The sequence below is a fragment of the Cucurbita pepo genome, chromosome 14 (assembly GCF_057944985.1).
Source record: "Cucurbita pepo subsp. pepo isolate OVF chromosome 14, ASM5794498v1, whole genome shotgun sequence".
Lineage (NCBI taxonomy): Eukaryota > Viridiplantae > Streptophyta > Magnoliopsida > Cucurbitales > Cucurbitaceae > Cucurbita > Cucurbita pepo.
The window spans coordinates 9809699-9829311 of record NC_141811.1 but is presented as its reverse complement, the minus strand read 5'-3'; the positions used below and the strand labels follow the sequence as shown (position 1 = coordinate 9829311).

Sequence of the window (19613 nt, the reverse complement as noted above, 5' to 3'; positions counted from 1 at the left end):
TCCTTGGAGTGAAAGCAACTTTGGTCCACCGTCCGAACAAATCTATTGGGCCCCACAGGCCCATTCTTTTTTATTTCTAAACTCCCAAAAAGACATTCTTACCCTTTCTCTCTTTTATTATTATTATTTTTCCGAGTATATCACCCGGTATACACGGGTTGAGTTGAATTGGAAAACATTCTAAGTCTAGCCTGAAACTTTCAAGTTGGTTGGATTAGTCACCCGAACAACCTGAAATAGAGTTCACAACTCAACCTTTTATTTTCGAGTTGGGTTGGTTTGGTTGTTAGATTGGTTAGGATGACCCAACCAAAAAAATGTCAATGCGTGAACCGGCCCGAATTTTTAGTTTTTAAAAATTCAACCGAATTCAAACCAAAAAAAATTCTGATTCATGGTTTGAGTTTGATAGTCTTAATTAGTTAGATTCTCGAGTTTGTGAACACACGTATATGGTATTACTTGTTTTATTGAATTAAATCATTTTATGATTAATACGAAAAAAAATTATTGATTTTCATTAATGCCAATGATGAAAAAGTCAAGAAATTTAAATACAATTTAATTTTGCATTGAATTAATGAATTTATATTTGTATTCATTTATAATATATAAAATATATATATATATATATTACTCCCCTTTAATTTAAATTTAAAAAAAAAAAAGTAAAAATATTTTAATTATTGATGACGTGTACATTAGTATAATATTGAAAATAATAAAAAATAAATAAACAAAAAAATATAATTACATTATTATAACAGCAAAACAAAATCATTTTCAATATCTTAATATGATTACAAATATTTTTTTTCAATAAATATCATTTTGGTAATTAATAATATAAGCTTAAAAATTAATAATATAAGAAAAAATATTATCAAAAATTGCTTTTTATTTAAGAAAAAATCAATTTTTAAAATTTATTAAAAATATTAAAACTAAATTGGATAATTTGAGAGGACAATAAAAAAATAAAACAAGTGTCGTAGTAGAACGACAAAAACGATACTTTAGTCTAATTTTTTTTAGCTTCATACGGTATTCATAACGATTAGCATCCCATTTTATATTTAAAATTTATGTAATTTTTATACTAATAAGCATAAATAACTGATGAAACGAGCATAACTATTAGCATGTATATTTTGTCATTTGATATCAGGGTATGAACAACAGCCAATACGAGCATAACCATTAGCAATTGGCACGTATGAACAACTACCAAAACGAGCCTAACCCGTTGACAATTAACATGTATTTTGACTCTTAGATGCCAAATTTGGGTCCAATAATGTCCACAAGAAACACCACAAATCACCTAAATCCAAGAGCATCAAATAAACACATTATCCCAAAGAAAGATCTTAATCACATGGGAAGAAGAGAGAGAGAGAGGGGATGCGCCTGATTTTCATTTGGGTAGCAGAGATTTAATGGATGATGGAGGCTAATTTGGGTGAAAATAGGGTTTAGATGGGAATGGGGTTGAAGATGAAGATGAAGATGAAGATGAAGATGAAGAGATTTTTGCGTTGAAGAAGACAACAAACAGGTGTTGCCCAAATTTGGTGAGTTGTAAAACAAGAACAGCGACTTGCCGAACATCATACCCTGTTTTCTCTATTACCTATCTCACCCTGCGCGGCGCTTTTCTTCTGTGTTCTTGCTTCTCCCAAATCACTGCCCCCATTCCTTTTCCTTCACACACTTTGCCTCCCTATTGCTCTCCCACCAAGAAACATATTGATCCCTTTTCTTCTCTCTCTCTTCTACTAACTTTTGTTTGAGGGCTCAATAGTGTTCATCCATCGGAAAGAACGGAACCCACTTTTTTCGCCGCGGATTTTGGTCTCTAATCGGTATGGAATTCTGGGTGTGCTTTGATTTTGTGTTTTCTAATGGATTCGACTTGTTAATGATACGATTATGATTGTTTGAGTTCTTGTTGTTGTTCTGTTTTTGTAATGGGATTGATTTCTTTCGCTGTTCTTATTATCGGAGAATTGATGATTGATGTCTTGTAGGAATGGTTTTTGTGTTTGGTTTCGATTTTAATTCGAATTTTTCTTCTGCAAGATTGATTGTCTCCACATTTAAGATCTGTGGAGATGTCTAGTTTTGAAGGCGTTTTAGTTTCTGATCAATGGCTTCAAAGTCAGTTCACTCAAGTGGAGCTTCGAAGCCTCAAATCCAGAGTGAGTGTTGCATTTTTGTTCATTTGCCTTTGAAAATGTTCTTGAGATGATCGATTATGAACTGCCCGTTTGTTTTAGTTTATATCGGCTAAGAATCAAAATGGAAAAGTGACGACCGGAGATTTGCCACAAATAATGATGAATTTGAAGGCATTTAAAGAAAGGCATAGTGAAGAAGAGATCAGGGGAATCTTGAGCGAGTCAGATCCTCAGTTGAGCGATGAAATTGATTTTGAATCCTTTCTCAGGGCAAGTCTATTCTCTGTTTGTACTACTTGACTCGTGTTCATATTTTTTTGGTTCTCAAGTCTTGATTATGTGAAACGACAGGCATATTTAAACTTGCACGGTCGATCAGCTGAAAAAGTTGGTGGTGCAAACAACTCATGGTCGTTTCTCAAGGCTAGCACAACCACTCTTCTTCATACAATCAGTGAATCGGAGAAATCGCTCTATGTGGCTCACATAAATAGCTATCTTCGAGATGATGCATTTCTATCGAACTATCTCCCATTAGACCCGTATTCGAATGATTTGTTTAATCTTGCAAAAGATGGAGTTCTTCTCTGGTATTTGTGTAGGGGTTGATGTTTTCTGTTTTTCTAACTTAAACGAGAACCTCGTGTCTCCTGCGGTGAGCTAACGTATTTCGATGACAATGCAGTAAACTTATCAATGTTGCTGTACCTGGGACAATCGATGAACGAGCTATCAATACGAAAAGAGTCCTCAACCCGTGGGAGAGAAATGAAAACCATACTCTTTGTCTCAACTCTGCCAAAGCAATCGGCTGCACAGTGGTTAATATTGGTACACAGGACTTGGTTGAAGGACGAGTATGTTTATATACCCGTCATCTTTCTTTATTAGTGTTACGATTGTCATAAAAGTTTGACCGAAAGTTGATCTCTTGCAGCCGCATCTGATCTTGGGATTGATTTCGCAAATTATAAAGGTTTCTTCATTACATTTCGACAATTCTTTGAGCTTCTGGTTTCAGAAGTGATTTAAACGACTTTTGTATCGTTTCATTGATTTCGCTTGTTATGGAAACTTCAGATCCAACTATTGGCCGATCTTAACCTGAGGAAGACGCCTCAACTTTTGGAACTCGTCCAGGAGAGTGGGGTAAGGGGTATAAATTTGTCGTGTGATATTTTGTCGAAATCTAATTATCAGTGCTGTAGCATCACTCTTTACCGTGTGCTTTCCAGGATATCGAGGAGCTTATTAATTTACCTCCCGAGAAGATTTTGTTAAAATGGATGAATTTCCACCTTCAGAAAGCAGGATACAAGAAACCTGTTTCAAATTTCTCATCTGATCTGAAGGTAGTATGGCTGCTCTGCTTATGTTACCGTTCTTTCTGAATTAGCCGACTTTAACGGTTTTTATTATATTGGAAATATTTGAACCCGGTACTGGCAAACAGATAGTAACTTTTGATCATATCACGTAGGATGGAGAGGCTTACGCTTACCTGCTAAACGTTCTTGCTCCCGAACACTGTAGTCCATCCACATTGGCTACTAAGGATCCTAATGAAAGGGCAAAACTTGTACTTGATCATGCAGAAAGAATGGATTGTAAAAGATATTTGACTCCGAAAGATATTGTTGAGGGTTCATCCAATTTGAACCTTGCTTTTGTGGCTCAAATATTTCAACAACGGTAAAGTCTTAGTAGGATCTTTTATGTTTCTTTCAATTATTACTTTGTCTTTGATCCTGACTCATACAGATGTTGATGGAATTGAGGAAAGTTTGGTGATTACTGTTATCACATGTAAATGGATGAAACGAAAGAGAAAAAAATAGTAGTGCCCTTGTGTGAGATCCCACATCAGTTGGGGAGGAGTACGAAACATTGTTTATAAGGGTGTGGAAGTCTCTCCCTATCATACGTGTTTTAAAAACCTTAAGGGAAAACCCAAAGAGGACAATATCTGCTAGCGGTGGGCTTTGGGCTGTTACAAATGGTATTAGAGCTAGACATCGGGTGATGTGCTAGTGGAAGGCTGAGCTCCGAAGGAGGGTGGACACGAGGCGGTATGCCAACGAGGACGTTGGGCCCCAAAGGAGGGTGGATTGTGAGATCCCACATCGGTTGGGGAGGAGAACGAAACATTCTTTATAAGGGTGTGGAAACCTCTCCCTAGCAGACGTGTTTTAAAAACATTGAGAGGAAACCTGTAAGGGAAAGCCCAAAGAGGACAATATATGCTAGCGGTGGGCTTGGACTGTTACAAATGGTATCAAAGTCAGACACTGAGCGATGTGCTAGTGGAAGGCTGAGCCCCGAAGGAGGGTGGACACGAGGTGGTATGCCAGTGAGGACGTTGGGCCCTGAAGGAGGGTGGATTGTGAGATCCCACATTGGTTGGGGAGGAGAACGAAACATTCTTTATAAGGGTGTGGAAACTTCTTCCCAACAAACGCGTTTCAAAAATATTGAGGGGAAGCTCGAAAGGAAAAGCCCAAAGAGGACAATATCTGCTAGTGGTGGACTTGGGCTGTTACAAATGGTATAAGAACCAGACACCGGGCGATGTGCTAGTGGAAGGTTGAGCCCCGAAGGAGGGTGGACACGAGGCGGTATGCCAGTGAGGACGTTGGGCCTCGAAGGAGGATGGATTGTGAGATCCCACATCGGTTGGGGAGGAGAACAAAACATTATTTATAAGGGTGTGGAAACCTCTCCCCAGCCGACGTGTTTCAAAAATCTTGAGGGGAAGCTCGAAAGGGAAAGCCCAAAGACGGTGGACTTGGGCTTCGGCTTCGTCTTCGGCTTCGGCTTGGGCGGTTACACACATGCTTCCTTGCCATTATATCTGTCACATGTTTTATATATTGTGAGCTCTGCCTCAACAATTCGTATGCTTTTTTTGCCTTGCGTCTTGGCTCCACATATCCATTACACCTTACAATGCCTCATACTTCAAAAAAGAATAGATATACGTTCGATATCGATTTGACACTCCCATTCCCTTGTCTATTTTACGGTTAATTCACGGATAGATTTGGTTCGTTTTGTTCTGCAGGAGTGGTTTTGCAGTAGATGGAAAACAAGTATCGTACGCAGAGATGATGACGGATGATGTACTAACTTCTAGAGAAGAACGATGCTTCCGGCTCTGGATAAATAGTCTTGGCATTGTTTCTTACGTTAATAATGTATTTGAGGACGTCAGGAACGGGTAAGAACGGCATGGCGTAATCCATCAGTTTTAGAGTTGCTAGTTTTAACGATTTTTTCGTCGTGCGGGAAGTAGTAACACGATTTAGAGAGGAAATAGAAAGAACTCCACAAAATATTGTTGCCTGTTTGGGCTACTCTTATCAATAGTTTGAATGTTTTAATCCTTATGCAGATGGATACTCTTAGAAGCGCTCGACAAAGTTTCTCCAGGGTCGGTTAACTGGAAGCATGCATCAAAACCTCCTATCAAGATGCCTTTTAAAAAAGTTGAAAATTGCAATCAAGTTATCCGGATCGGGAAGCAGTTGAAGTTTTCGTTGGTTAACGTGGCTGGAAACGATATCGTACAAGGAAACAAGAAGCTCATCCTTGGTAATCCTCATTCATGCATTTTATAGCTTCCTCGCTCGAACGTCCACTGTGTAGCTCGGTTCCACATCTTGCACCGTCTTGAATGGATAGTTGAGAAACACTAGTCGTTTATCAAGCTTCCTTGGTATGATTGACGCGTTATATTTTCTCGTGTTTCGTGCAGCTTTCCTATGGCAGTTAATGAGATTCAATATTCTCCAACTTTTAAAGAACCTAAGATCTTACTCTCGAGGAAAAGAGATGACAGATGGTGACATTCTGAAGTGGGCAAACAGCAAAGTGAAGGGCACGGGAAAGTCTTCTCAAATCGAGAGTTTTCGGGTATGAGGAAGCGAAAACACGTTATATTTACCGCAGTAATTTGATTTAGAAGTCAACAATATTGTAACTTGGTAATTTTCCTCAGGATAAGAGTTTGTCAAATGGAATATTCTTCCTTGATCTGCTAAGTGCTGTTCAGCCTAGAGTGGTGAATTGGAACCTTGTTACCAACGGTGAAAACGGTATATTTCATCGTTCTTGAAGTTGAACTTTCGTTTCATCTCGTTTTCTAACGCATGCTTAGCTTCCCGTCTCGAATTATGCTCGTGTAGTACAAATCACTGTTTGTGAATCCTTACCCTTTTTTGTTTTCTCTGGATAGATGATGAAAAGAGGTTAAATGCTACCTACATTATCAGTGTTGCACGAAAGCTGGGTTGTTCGATATTCTTGTTACCTGAGGACATAATAGAGGTAAGATCAAACTTCGATGCGGTATGGTTTATTTCTCTCGTAATTGTAACAGTTCAAGCCCACTGGTAGCCGATATTGTCCTCTTTGAGGAGCTTTAAACCTTGAGTGGAAGCCCAGAAAGGACAATATCTGCTAGCGGTGGGCTTGAGCTGTTACAGTAATACCGTAGCACACTTACCGACATTTGAAACCGCGCAAGTAGTAAGAAAAAGATCGTTTTTCGTATGGTTTCGCATCAGATTTGGTTACTTTGTTTGTTTGATGAGCTGATCTGCCAGCCTCTCTTAGAATTGTGGATATATTTGTGTTAATATTATGGCAGGTGAATCCAAAAATGATCCTCACATTAACAGCCAGCATTATGTACTGGAGCCTTCAACAGCCTGTTGAAGAAATAGATATCTCTCCTTCTCCTGCCACAGCGAGTACCATTACGGATATGTCGACCACCTCATCGATAAACGGCGAGGACGAGAGCTCCTCTCTCTGTGGCGAAGTTCTGAACTTAAATTTAGACGATACTGGCTCTGATACCACGGTGTCCTCCGTGATTGAGAACGAAAGGGATCTCATGTGACGGAAGAGTCATTGGAGTATGACGATATGAATATACATGGACACGAAAATAAAAAGGCGAATTTAGAACACAAGCTTCGAAGAAAGAGGCAAGGGTGTGAAGAAAGAATAAAAAGGAGAAGAAAGATTTTGATGAACAGGTTTTTTGCATTGTAGATAGCAAAAAAGTTGGTTTTGAGAAAGGAATGTTGTTCATATATAAGAAGTTAGGATTAGTTTACATATTATTGTAAGATTGTTAGTCCTTTTCTGGTTACCTTTTCAAGGGTGAATCTCTATGGAAACTCAGTTTACAATTTACCTTACTCAAATAAGCTCCCTTTTCTTACACTACTTTCACGTGCTCGCCTTCGGTGTCTCATCTGAATCGTTTCTGAATTCCTTCGTACAAGTTGTAGATTGCATTATAACGATTTGAAGATAAGAATCACATAAAACGATCAACAGTAGCAAGAGAATTAAGTCCTAAAAAATTTTCATAAAAGTTGTGTGAAATAACTTATATGAATTCAACCTCGAATCTATTGCATCTACTTGAATGAGCTATTTAGGTTAAGGCTAATCAATTGCATCTACTTGAATGAGCTATTTAGGTTAAGGCTAATCAATGCACAAGAAGAGACAGAGAGAAGATGACATGAAAAGTCTCTTTATAATGTTAAGATGACACGAAAAAAGTGTCAAAAGGTAAATATCCAAATTGCATTTTTTTAGAGTTTAAGATGGTAAAACTGGTCAAAGTTGTCATATTTAAGACAATTTAGAGCATTTAATTATTGTGTAATTAATTTTTTATTTGTTACCTCTTAATTTTTTAATTAACATTTTTAAAGGTTTGTAATACTCGAAAATAGAGATTAAAACTTGTTTTGTGAAACTCCTTTGGTGTTGTCTTTCTTTTCAAATCTTGTTTTAAGATCATAGTTTAACCCATTCATTGGATGAATCTTGATCAGGTAATTTTAGAATAAATCATTTTGGGATCTAAAAATTATCATTTTAGATTCAAAATTCAATATTTTTTTTTTTTTTTTTCTAAATAACCTCTTTGTTGGAATCACTTAAAATTAATATTTGGCCAGAGATAAAATTATGCAAAATATAACATACTAGAATTCATGTCATAAAAATAATAGATAAAAGAAAAAAAATGGTAGTTAGAAAATATATATATATATATATATATAAAAATTTGAAGCATATGAAAAGTTTGTCATTTGGTCGAGGATCATTTTGAAGGAAATGAATGATATGGATCCAAGTACCATCCCCAGATGAGCTATTACTTACAAGAAGATTCAAGAGTTGATTCCAAAGATCTTATTTTAAACCCTAAACCCTAAAATATTAATTGTAAAAAAATAATTAGTAATAATTTAATTAACTAAGTTATATTTTTAGGTATTAGGAAACCCATATCATATTTAATCTTGGAAGTAATGACGACACATATTCTGTAACTATCATTTTCATGGCACAATCCAAGGCAGAGTAGTTGATTGCCAATATCCAAACGAGAGTGATTTTGAGGATGACAAAAGTGTGTTAACAGCTAAACCAAGCTCAACCTATTCATACCCCAAAAATACAAGTTGATTCACTTAGGACAACCAAATATGGATCAGGGTGGTTCTGTTAATAATTTTGATTTTGCAAGCATAGAATAATCACTCGAAATTAAAAGCGCGCCACAAATGTAATTGGAAATCACAATGCAGAGTGTATCGTTTGAATACATGTTTGCTACTCATCAAACTGATTACACAACCAAACATACCCTGAAGCAGCAGATTGAGATCCACATACCTTCACCTTCTACTACATCATATCATCATTCCTCTGCTTGTGGTGAACGGCTGCGACACCGGGTAAAACACGAACACGAACACGAACACAGGCATAAGATGAAATTTTGGAAAAAGAATCGAGAACAATAATAGTATTCATAATAAAACAAACTCCAAGTACAAACCTGCTATATCCACGGCGCTTTGGGCTCTGAGTCGTCCCACCATAACTGGGGCTATCCACGGGTTCGGGTTCGGGTTCGGCTACTACTGTATTCAGCCGCTGATCATGACCATTGTCTGGGTTTGACCTCTCTCTATCGCGAGGACTATAGCTAGTGCCACGTCCATCGGTAGTAGGACTCCCCCTTTCTCTCCCGTAAGGACTGCGGCTTCGGTCGCGGACTCGGTCATCATTTGGTCTTTCCCTCTGATGGGGAGGGCTATGGCTAGGGGCCCTGGCATGGTCGCTCGATCTCTCCCTCTCTCTCCTAGAAGGACTCTGATTAGGACTACGACCACGACCATGGTCACTTGATCTCTCCCTCTCTCGCCTAAAAGGACTCTGATTAGGACTACGACCACGACCAATGTCACTTGATCTCTCCCTCTCTCGCCTATAAGGACTCTGATTCGGACTACGACCACGACCATGGTCACTTGATCTCTCCCTCTCTCGCCTATAAGGACTCTGATTCAGACTACGACCACGACCATAATCAGGAGAACCCCTCTCCCTCTCTCTCTCCCTCTGATAAGGACTTGGACTACGACGACTTCCATAATCAGGACTAGCCCTTTGTCTCCTATATGGACTACGGGTAATACCATTGCCATAATCAGGACTTCCTCGCTCTCTTCTATAGGGACTTGGAGATCGTCGTTTTCTATCGGGAGACCTATCACGATTCCTATCAGGACTAAACCCATTTCTCTTCTCGTCGTCATCTCGAACAGCGTATTCCACTGAAATTACTCGATCCATCAATTTGCTGTACAAAGTAATAACAATTAAAAGGCATATCAATAACTTAACATGTATATAAAAGGCATCTAACGAGTGCAAATAGCAATGTAATCTTCCTTCAGATTGTCTCAGAGAGACGAGGGCAAACGGGGATCAACTCATACCTTCAATATAATGACCTTAATACTCACATAAAATGCGTATACAATTCAATGATAGAAAGCTCACCTCATGTTTGTAAGCTCCAATGCTCTAGTGGCATCCTCTTGCAATTCATACTGGACAAATGCAAAATTCCTTCGAATCCTTACACTCAATATCTTACCATAAGGATCGAAGTGCCTCTCCAAATCTCTTGTCCTAGTATGATACGGGTCAAAGTTGATAACAAATAAAGTCTTCGAAGGTCTTGTGTTCGTAGAGGATCTCCTCGAACCTCCTCCACCTCCACCACCTCCTCCACCAGGTCTTCTAATCCCACGTTCTTGCTGCAAAGCAAACGAATGATTGACCGAAATACAATTTGAAGATACAGTAAATAATGTTCCACAAAGGGATGGACAGGAAAGAGTCCATTCGAAGTTGTGCCATATCAATGAACATTACTTTGGTCCACTCAACACGTAGTCTGCGGCCCTTTCGACCAAATTCTCTCTGATCAAGTGCACGGATAGCATCCTCAGCATCTCTCTCATCCTCCATGTAGATGAAAGCAAAGCCTGTAAACCAATCAAACAGAAAAAAACTAATTATGGCATCTGTGTGACACCAAATAATTTTTCCACCAACGAATTCCTCAAAATCCAATGTCAATTTTCTCCCTATTGAAGAACACAATAAACCACAAAAATTTCTTACCACAAGAAAGAAATATTCACAACCTTCGTGAAATCTATAAACTAAGTTACCAGTGAATTTAGCAACAGACCTTGTGTATGAACTAAGTGATGTCAAGGAGCAATAATCCAAAACAGGATGTCTCATGGTAGGTCTACAAATAGAAAGTGCCTTCTCCATTATTCTGCAGGCTCAGCTGAGGTTGACAATGTTTCAACCTTGAAACAATGTATGAATTGTAGGCATGCAAAAGTCATGAGGAATGGAAACTGGAAAGCAAAGTGTCGGAGGAAAATGTAAGATAGTAGTAGTAGTGCCATTGAGGATCGGTATGAATCGTCGTGGAAACAAGAAGAGGAAGCTTGTCACAGACGGAAAACTCAATTCCGAAGAGCCATCATTAACCAAGAGGATTATGAATATGCGAAGAAAATCCTGCACCAAAGAAAATTCTGGCCAAGGCGGTTTAGGATTTAAAACATACACTCTTCTTTTCTCAAATATGTTTTTAAAAACCCCCAACCAAAAACCCAACAAAAGTCGCCTTCTCCGGTTTCCATATGCTGGATGATGCCGATTCGTACTGCAACGCACCAAATGCAATGAGAACGACGACCTCAAACTTTGGGGGAATTTCCAACGGTTGAATTGCCTTGCGGACGTTGTATCCACACTTTCTTAGCGGGTTGTAAGTAACTTCGATAGTTCAGTATATTGCATAGATTCAGAATTTGCAAGTGCCTCGTATCGACATGATACAAATTTAACGAAACTTTAAAATTAATACAGGAATCATAACACAAACGTCCTCTTTTGTGTTTCTGATATATGTCTGGTAAATTTCTCGTTAAAAAAAGGGAATTCAAACACACACAACAGAAAAACATGCTATGGATAGAAGCTCACCAGATTTCATATCTACTCTATCAACTTTTCCATATCGACTAAACAGTCTTTCCAAATCAGGCTGTCGAGCATCATACTCAAAGTTTCCACAAAAAATCGGCTTCATACTACCTGTAAAAGATACCGGAAAAGAAAAATACAACATTTAACACATCACTCTCACAATATAAAGACAACAACAAAAACAAACAGGTCCATCAACAAGAAAATTATTTGAAACTAATCTTAAGAGTAAATAACATAACGAAAGATCCACAACAACTATGCACTTACCGCTTCCAAACAAATCGACGAGTCTCAGCCGAAATTCTTTTCCGGAAGTGAAGAGTTACAGGCCGCCGTGGATGGTATGCTTGCCGCCGGAGGTCGATTGACGCAGTGTGGATTGGGCGGAAAGGCTAGGAGTGAGAGGGTACCTCGGGAGGACTGCGGCTGTGGAAAAAATGGGAGCTTTTAGGGTTTTCTTTTTTTAACCCTAATTTTCATTTACAGCCAATCTCGAATAATTTCAAATACAGAAATAAATTTTTTTTTATTTTCTCCCTTTTTCATTAAAAGAAAATACAAAACTAATTTCAAAAATAAAAATTATTTTATTCTATTTTTAAAATCCACCTCTAAATATAATATTAAAAAATGTAAAATACTCTAATAAATTTTAAAATATTTGACAATAAAAATATAATATAATCTTCGATATAATTTCTAAAATTTTAAATTTTAATAGTTTAATATAATGTTTTATATAGAGATACACGAGCATAAAACTAATTTCTTTGTCGTATTTAGTTTAGTTCCATATGATGTTACTTAGTCCTATTCATGATTCTGGTATTTGTTGTCATGCATCATCAACTAAAACATGTTGGGACTTCAATAACGTCCTACAACGTTATATCAACCAAAAGAAGCTTATATATCATGGTTTAGTCCTACGAAGTTAAAACAGCTGGTGAGTGTGAACATGTCTCGTGGTCGATGAGGTTAAGTCTTCCACAATACCCAAATGCTATGATACCAATTGTTGTAGCGGAAGTGAAGGTAAGATCGATCGCACTTATACACTCAAAAACATAAATAAACAAAAAGACACATATTTACGTAGTTTTGAGAGAAGAAATTTTCCTACATACATGGATGATAGCTAATCACTGTAACCAAAGTATTTACAACTGTATCTCTTACACTCTCGCACTCTCACACTTGCAAAATAGCTCGCGGTTGCCATTTGGCAAATACAAAATGGCACTCACTCTACATCTCATAGCAACGGTAGATAAATTTTTATGTAGACATAACAATATTAATGCTTATACATGAATCAATATAACTCTTGTATCAATGTCGGAGAATATACCAACCTGAGAGAAGAACTAAATGAATCCAATAGATTGGTGGAAAATGTATCAAAAGTTTTCATGAATTTAAAAGATTCATGATGAATCCAAATTTTTTTTTGACAATTCTCAACCGGTCGTTGTGAGGCTATCTTTTGATTTTCGTGATTATTCTTTACACCTCATTTTCAATAGTTCGAGTTCCTTTTTTTTATTATTTTTTATTTTTTTATTTTGTATATATATTTGTCTTTGGTTTCTTTTTAATTTGATTTGCTATTGATAATAATTTGGTTGTGGGGTTCGAATTTATTTGATTTGGTATGGAAGTTAGTTGTGTTCGGTTTTTTAGAGGCATCAAATTGTTTGAACCATTTATAAAGCATATATAAATTTAATTATCTATACTAACAATAAGTCTATTGGAACATTCTTTTAAACTATCTCAATTCTTCCGTTTATAATTTTTCTAAGCTTGATTCGAGTGATGTGGATCATTTGTTTAAAAAATGTATATATTTTTAATAATTTTTTTAGTTCATAAAATATTTATTTATTTTTAAATATTTAATTAAAATTTACCACATATATTTTAAATAAAACAACATTCAATCATTCAGAACTATTTTTATGGAGTGTTTTGAAATTTTATAAGACCCCTAATAAGCCTTATAATGGCTTGTTAGACGATTTAATTAAATTGCTTATAAAAGCAACGTTGGAATTATAAAATCACTTTTGACGATCTATTAATTAACCGTTGGATTAGAACTCAAAACACTACGAAAACTAATTTTGACGATCTATTAAAAAGCCTTATGAGAACCCAAATGGAGCAAACTTGTGTGTTAACTCAAATCTGGCAACAAACAGCATAGCACATAGCATATATCATCCATACCATCGCTACAAACTGAAGCATAAATGTAATAGAAATCAGCAAAACAAACCCTTGCACTAAAAATGTTAACACCATTATACAACTAAAAACGTACTCTCTTCTAAACACCAACCAGATTGAGATCAACTTCATTCCTCTGCTTCAGGTGAACGGCTGCAAAACCATCACCACACATGGATGCAGGGATTAGATGAATAATTCAAATAACAATTTGAAATCAAATAATAAAATGAACTCCAGCTACAAACCTCTTATAGCCCCGATGCTTCGGGCTCTGAGTCCCACCATAACTCGGGCTATCCCCTGGTTCGGCTATTGTTTTTGGCCGCTGATCATGACCATTGTCCGGGTTTGACCTCTCTCTATCACGAGGACTATAGCTAGTTCGACGTTCTTCGGTAGGACTGCCCCTCTCTCTCCCGTAAGGACTGTGAATTCCGCTGTGGGCTCGCTCACCATTTGCTCTTTCCCTCTGATGGGGAGCAGGAGGACTATGGCTAGGGGCCCTAGCATGGTCACTTGATCTCTCTCGCTCCCGCTCTCTCCTATAAGGACTATGGCTAGGGGCCCTCGCATGGTCACTTGATCTCTCTCGCTCTCGCTCTCTCCTATAAGGACTCTGATTGGGACTACGACCACGACCATATTCAGGAGAACCCCTCTCCCTCACTCTCTGGTAAGGGCTTGGACTACGACGACTTCCATAATCAGGACTAGCCCTGACTTTCCTATATGGACTGCGGCTAACACCATTGCCATAATCAGGGCTTCCTCGCTCTCTTCTATAGGGACTTGGGGATCGCCGTTTTCTATCGGGAGACCTATCACGAGTCCTATCTGGACTATACCCATTTCTTTTCTCGTCGTCATCTCGAACAGCGTATTCCACTGAAATCACTCGATCCATCAATTTGCTGTACACAGTAATGATAATTAAAAGGCATACCAATAACTTAACGTGTACACACCTGCCTATAACAAGTGAAAATATCAATGTAACTAAAAAAACTAACCTCATGTTTGTAATCTCCAATGCTCTAGTGGCATCCTCCTGCAATTCATACTGGACAAATGCAAAATTCCTTCGAATCCTTACGTTCAATATCTTACCATAAGGATCGAAGTGCCTCTCCAAATCCCTTGTCCTAGTATGATATGGGTCAAAGTTAATAACAAATAAAGTCTTGGAAGGTTTTGTATTAGTAGAGGATCTCCTTGAATCTCCTCCACCTCTGCCACCACCTGGTCTTCTAATGCCACGCTCTTGCTACAGAGCAAAAGAATGATCGATCAAAATAGAGTTGAAGATATAGTAAATAAAATCAAATAAAAGTTTCACAAAGGGATGGAAAGGAAAGAGTTAGTTGGAAGTTCTGCCATATCAATTTATATTACTTTGGTCCACTCAACACGTAGTCTGCGACCCTTTCGGCCAAATTCTCTCCGATCAAGTGCACGGATAGCGTCTTCAGCCTCTCTCTCATCCTCCATGTAGATAAAAGCAAAACCTGAAAACCAATAAAAACAACTAAAACTGAATAACGACTTGGAGATGAGACACCAACAATGATAAAAGATGAAAATTTTCCCACCAAAGAATTCCTCTAAATGCAACATAATTATTCTATAACAAACATTCAACAAACCACAAAAAATTCTTACCATAAGAAAGAAATATTTGCAACCACCGTGAAATCTATAAACTAAGTTAACAGTGAATTTAGCAACAGACCTTGTGTTGTGAATTAAGTGGTGTCAAGGAGCAATAATCCAAAACAGGATGTCTCATGGTAGGTCTACAAATAGAAAGTGCCTTCTCCATTATTCTGCAGCCTCAGCTAAGGTTGACAATGTTTCAAGCTTGAAACAATGTATGAAATTGTAGGCAGGCAAAAGTCATGAGGAATGGAAAGCAAAGTGTCTGAGGAAAATGTAAGATGGCAGTGCCAATGAGGATCGGAATGAATCTTCTTGGAAACAAGAAGAGGAAGCGGTGTCACAGGCGGAAAACTCAATTGTGAAGAGCCATCCTTATCCAAGAAGATTATGAATATGCGAAGAAAATCCTGCACCAAAAAAATTCTGGCCAAGGAGTTTCAGGATTTAAAATACACGCTCTTCTTTTCTCAAATTTTTTTAGAATCCTCCACCAAAAACTTATCAAATGTTGCCTTCTCTGATTTCCATACGCTGGATGATGCCCATTCGTATTGCAAGGCACCAAATGCAATGAGAACAACTACTACTTTGGAGGAATTTCCATCAGCTGAATTGCCTTGCCGGATAGAGAGTAACTTTTTCAGATCAGTAATTTGCATCTATTAAAGATATCAGCAACTTTGCAAATTGCAAGTGGCTTGTATCGACATGATACTTTTTTTTCTTTTCTGCAATTGATACGTATCGACATGACACAAATTATATGCTACTTTAGAAGAAATTCAGGAACAAAACACAACCGCGCTCTTTTGTGTAACTAGAATACGCCTTATAAGTTTATTTAATAAAAAAGGAATTAAAACACAAACAGATTTTCTATGGCTAGAAGCTCACCAGATTTCATATCTACTCTATCAACTTTCCCATATCGACTAAAAAGTCTTTCCAGATCAGGCTGTCGAGCATCATACTCAAAGTTTCCACAAAAGATTGGCTTCATACTTCCTGAAAAAGGTTAAAAACACAATAGAACATTTAATATATCTCTTTTATTCATGATTAGAAAAAAAAAAAAAAGAACATTGAAATACAACATCAGTGTTCGTGAAACTAATTTCACCACATCAACCAGACACCTTTTATTTTAACAAGAAACAAGCTTTTCATTTATATATGGAAAAATGAAGAAAAAGTTCAAGGATACAACCACCCCAGGAGGAAGAGACATAAAATGACAACTAGAAAGAAGTACCAAACATTAACAAGACAACTATTGGAAAATAACCCTGAGTGAAGAACATATAAAATAAATCCATAACAACCATGCAGTTACCTTTTGCAAATAAGTATGTTCAACTTTTGTATTTTTAAACATATCATTACCTTTATATTTATATAAATACAATATTTTTACTTTTATAATATAAAATTAAAAATTTTGTTTCTATAGCATTTAAAAACATACAAATGAGACATCAACAAGAAAGCTATTTGACACTAATCATAAAAGTGAAGAACATATTTAAGAATCCACGACAACTATGCACTTAATCTGAAAATCAGTTAGCAAGTCCGTGTCAAATTGTTTTTCCTAAACAAAAAAATATATACTTTAAATGAACTTTTGGTTCATACAAAAAGCTTTTTAAGTTTGACCAGCAATATTCAACCTGTAGGTCCTAAGTTCCAAGTTCTAGCCACTTATAGCCACAACTTTTTGTGCTATAAATGCTTTCTGAAGCCTAGCGCAAAACACAAGGTGCAATGGAAGATTGCAAAATAGTTGAACCATTAGATAGACAAACTGAGCTATCTCATTGACCATCGTCACAGAGGAATCATTTTTGTAAATGCCTGACCATAATCATCCATTGGAAGTCCATAATTCCAACTATTAACCACCTAACAGCTAGCAGAAGAATATACGAGTTGACATTAGCATAACCAACAGTAATAAAAATAACAATCCATGGATAAATTTGACTCTGCCGTTGAAGGAGGTTTCTCCTGCAGGGGCTGGAGCCACAGGCAGATAGATGGCCTTAGCCCCTCGGTTCTTTGAACTAAGGACACGATTAGTGTTTCTTGTGGGGTGTGGGGGATGTTGTATGAAGGTCTTTTTCATCATGAGGATGGTGAGCCTAGAACTGCGAGCAGCCATGTGCAGAGTGTTTAAGGGGCTCTTATCTTCTAGGGGTATGTAGCCTGGTCATTCCAGATCAACCCATAGAGGTGTTAGATATGGCAAGTCAGCTCCACAACACACCTCTCTATTCCGCTTCATCGAGGATGCGTCCTCCCTCTCTTCTCTAATGTTGAGGGGGCATCAATCTGCAAACTTGGTAAGCTTCTAAGGGTTTTCAAATTTATCAATCTCATTGCAACCTCAATCGACCTTGACTCTCATTCTGGTTTTTTTTAACTTCCACAGCACTTGCCGTTCGAAGGAGCACATATCTTCCATCTCCCATGTTCATTTCCTCCTTCCTCTTCATCTTAGTTGGACCTTCCTTCTAGCATTTCATTCTACTTCATTCTCCCATCCTGACTTACATACTACAATTACGGCTAATTCAGTTGAAATGGTTAGATCTAGGTGGGGAATCATTCTGTCTCGGTCAACCAATGTGTATTTTCCCACACATATCCAAGCACACAATTCACATCACAATTTGACATAGATACGGAGCCTAAAAGAATGCAAAAAAGTCAAAGAGATTCAAACAAATAATTCTAAAATGAGAACCACTTACTAAGATCCTTAATGCGCTTCAAATCCAAATGGTTCAAGCTCCCGAAAACGTCGCTACCGACTTGAATCTTGCTGAATCGTAACTGAAGGGAAACTAACACACTGAGTCAATTACCGTGAGTTATGGTCGTCGCCGTCCGCCGCAGATCGGGCTATCAAGGTGTATCTGTAGCAGATCCAAAGACCCGAGGGCTGGATCGTTGCAGATCTGAGCCGGGTTTCACCGTCGCCTGGTTGTGCCCCCTGAGGAGCTGCGTCACCGCTGCCGTCACAATCGCCGCCGTCGTAGCCGGTGTCGAACAGGGAAGGGATTTGCGATAGAGAGGAAGAAGTGCGTAGCCCTCGAGGTGCTTATAGGGTTTTTTTTTTTTTCCCCTTTTTATTCCTTTTTTTTTTTAATCCCTATTTTAAATTAAAAAAAAAAAAAAAAAACGATTTGGAAAGAAAAATCCAATTCGTATCCTAATTTAAAAATCTAATTATGATTTTTTTTTTGTATAATTTTAAAATTACTTTATTACCCTTAATCTTTAAAATATATATATATATATTATCTTATTTTTTTAAAAAAAAATTTAGCATTTAAAATTCAAAATTATCTTTAATATTAGTATACAAATAAATAAATAAATAACGTTTATTTACGCTCTTACCCTCTCTTCTTTCATTCTTCCATCTCTAAAACGAGCCCTTTCATTCAAAGTGTATATACGATAACGAGAAGAAATATGGAATCAAGGGACCCTTAGACAATATTTGAACAAAGCTGCAGATTGGAGTTAAACATTTGAGCGTAATACAAAAAAAACGAGTAATACTTTGAGAATTTGGGTCGTAATTTTGAAAAGAGCATGTACAATATCAACTCGGGTCTAATAGTCCCCTGTTACCGTAGCTATCGTCTAGGTCCATCTAAAAAACAAAGAATAACAAGAATGAATCTTACTCGTATTTAATGTTCTCGAGGCTATATGTTCTAGCTAATCCTTAAAGTTAACTAATTCCGTGGTTTGGTCATCTAACCCTATTAGGCTTATACTTCTCTCGAACATTTTCAGTCATAGTATAAGGGTGTAAGCCATCCATCGAAGTTTCTCGAGGTTATAGTGCATTTAGCCCGTTGATACTAATCTCTTTGATCTAACTAAGACAATACGCGATCGGCGTATAACTTAGGGATGCCCACATCAAATCTCAGGCTCTAGGGTCGATCCAATTGGTTTGGATCATGTTTCCCTACTAGCAACCTTTCTATGGTCTCCGTAATAGGTTTCATACGTGTCTACTACTGAGTACTAACTAGAAGCTCCCTCGTTGGCACCTAATAAGCTCCTTATTTCTATGTCATTTCTAGACTCTGGCTTTCGCTAAGTACAATCAAAACT

At 37.4% G+C, this 19613-nt stretch overlaps 3 protein-coding genes across 6 annotated transcripts; 1 reads left to right on the top strand and 2 right to left on the bottom strand.

Moving 5' to 3' along the window:
- Nucleotides 1-1340: 1340 nt before the first annotated feature.
- Nucleotides 1341-7415, top strand: LOC111810777 (fimbrin-1). Of its 2 annotated transcripts, none has more exons than XM_087117545.1 (15): nucleotides 1341-1574; nucleotides 2083-2201; nucleotides 2280-2450; nucleotides 2532-2770; nucleotides 2866-3037; nucleotides 3118-3156; nucleotides 3261-3329; nucleotides 3416-3532; nucleotides 3661-3872; nucleotides 5242-5397; nucleotides 5572-5771; nucleotides 5935-6092; nucleotides 6178-6274; nucleotides 6415-6506; nucleotides 6829-7415. In XM_087117545.1, exons 2-15 carry the CDS (start codon nucleotides 2115-2117, stop codon nucleotides 7081-7083), a joined length of 2064 nt encoding a protein of 687 aa, XP_086973671.1. In that variant the 5' UTR covers nucleotides 1341-1574; nucleotides 2083-2114; the 3' UTR covers nucleotides 7084-7415. The 2 variants fall into 2 exon arrangements, with proteins under 2 accessions (XP_086973671.1, XP_023553326.1); XM_023697558.2 differs by having other exon boundaries at nucleotides 1341-1865.
- Nucleotides 7416-8759: 1344 nt separating this feature from the next.
- On the bottom strand, nucleotides 8760-12061 carry LOC111810796 (uncharacterized). 2 transcript variants are annotated; one of them, XM_023697588.2, is made up of 6 exons: nucleotides 11853-12061; nucleotides 11580-11690; nucleotides 10443-10555; nucleotides 10065-10324; nucleotides 9055-9861; nucleotides 8760-8938 (listed from the first exon to the last, which is right to left on the bottom strand). In XM_023697588.2, exons 2-6 carry the CDS (start codon nucleotides 11683-11685, stop codon nucleotides 8914-8916), a joined length of 1311 nt encoding a protein of 436 aa, XP_023553356.2. In that variant the 5' UTR covers nucleotides 11686-11690; nucleotides 11853-12061; the 3' UTR covers nucleotides 8760-8913. The 2 variants fall into 2 exon arrangements, with proteins under 2 accessions (XP_023553356.2, XP_086973816.1); XM_087117690.1 differs by lacking the exon at nucleotides 11853-12061 and adding an exon at nucleotides 10765-10942.
- A 1715-nt stretch (nucleotides 12062-13776) lies between these two features.
- Nucleotides 13777-18591, bottom strand: LOC111810801 (serine/arginine-rich splicing factor RS40). 2 transcript variants are annotated; one of them, XM_023697596.2, is made up of 6 exons: nucleotides 18230-18591; nucleotides 16371-16481; nucleotides 15213-15325; nucleotides 14831-15084; nucleotides 14066-14731; nucleotides 13777-13970 (listed from the first exon to the last, which is right to left on the bottom strand). In XM_023697596.2, the coding sequence occupies exons 2-6, from the start codon at nucleotides 16474-16476 to the stop codon at nucleotides 13946-13948; spliced, it is 1164 nt and encodes a 387-aa protein (XP_023553364.2). In that variant the 5' UTR covers nucleotides 16477-16481; nucleotides 18230-18591; the 3' UTR covers nucleotides 13777-13945. The 2 variants fall into 2 exon arrangements, with proteins under 2 accessions (XP_023553364.2, XP_023553365.2); XM_023697597.2 differs by lacking the exons at nucleotides 16371-16481; nucleotides 18230-18591 and adding an exon at nucleotides 15550-15899.
- Nucleotides 18592-19613: the final 1022 nt, after the last annotated feature.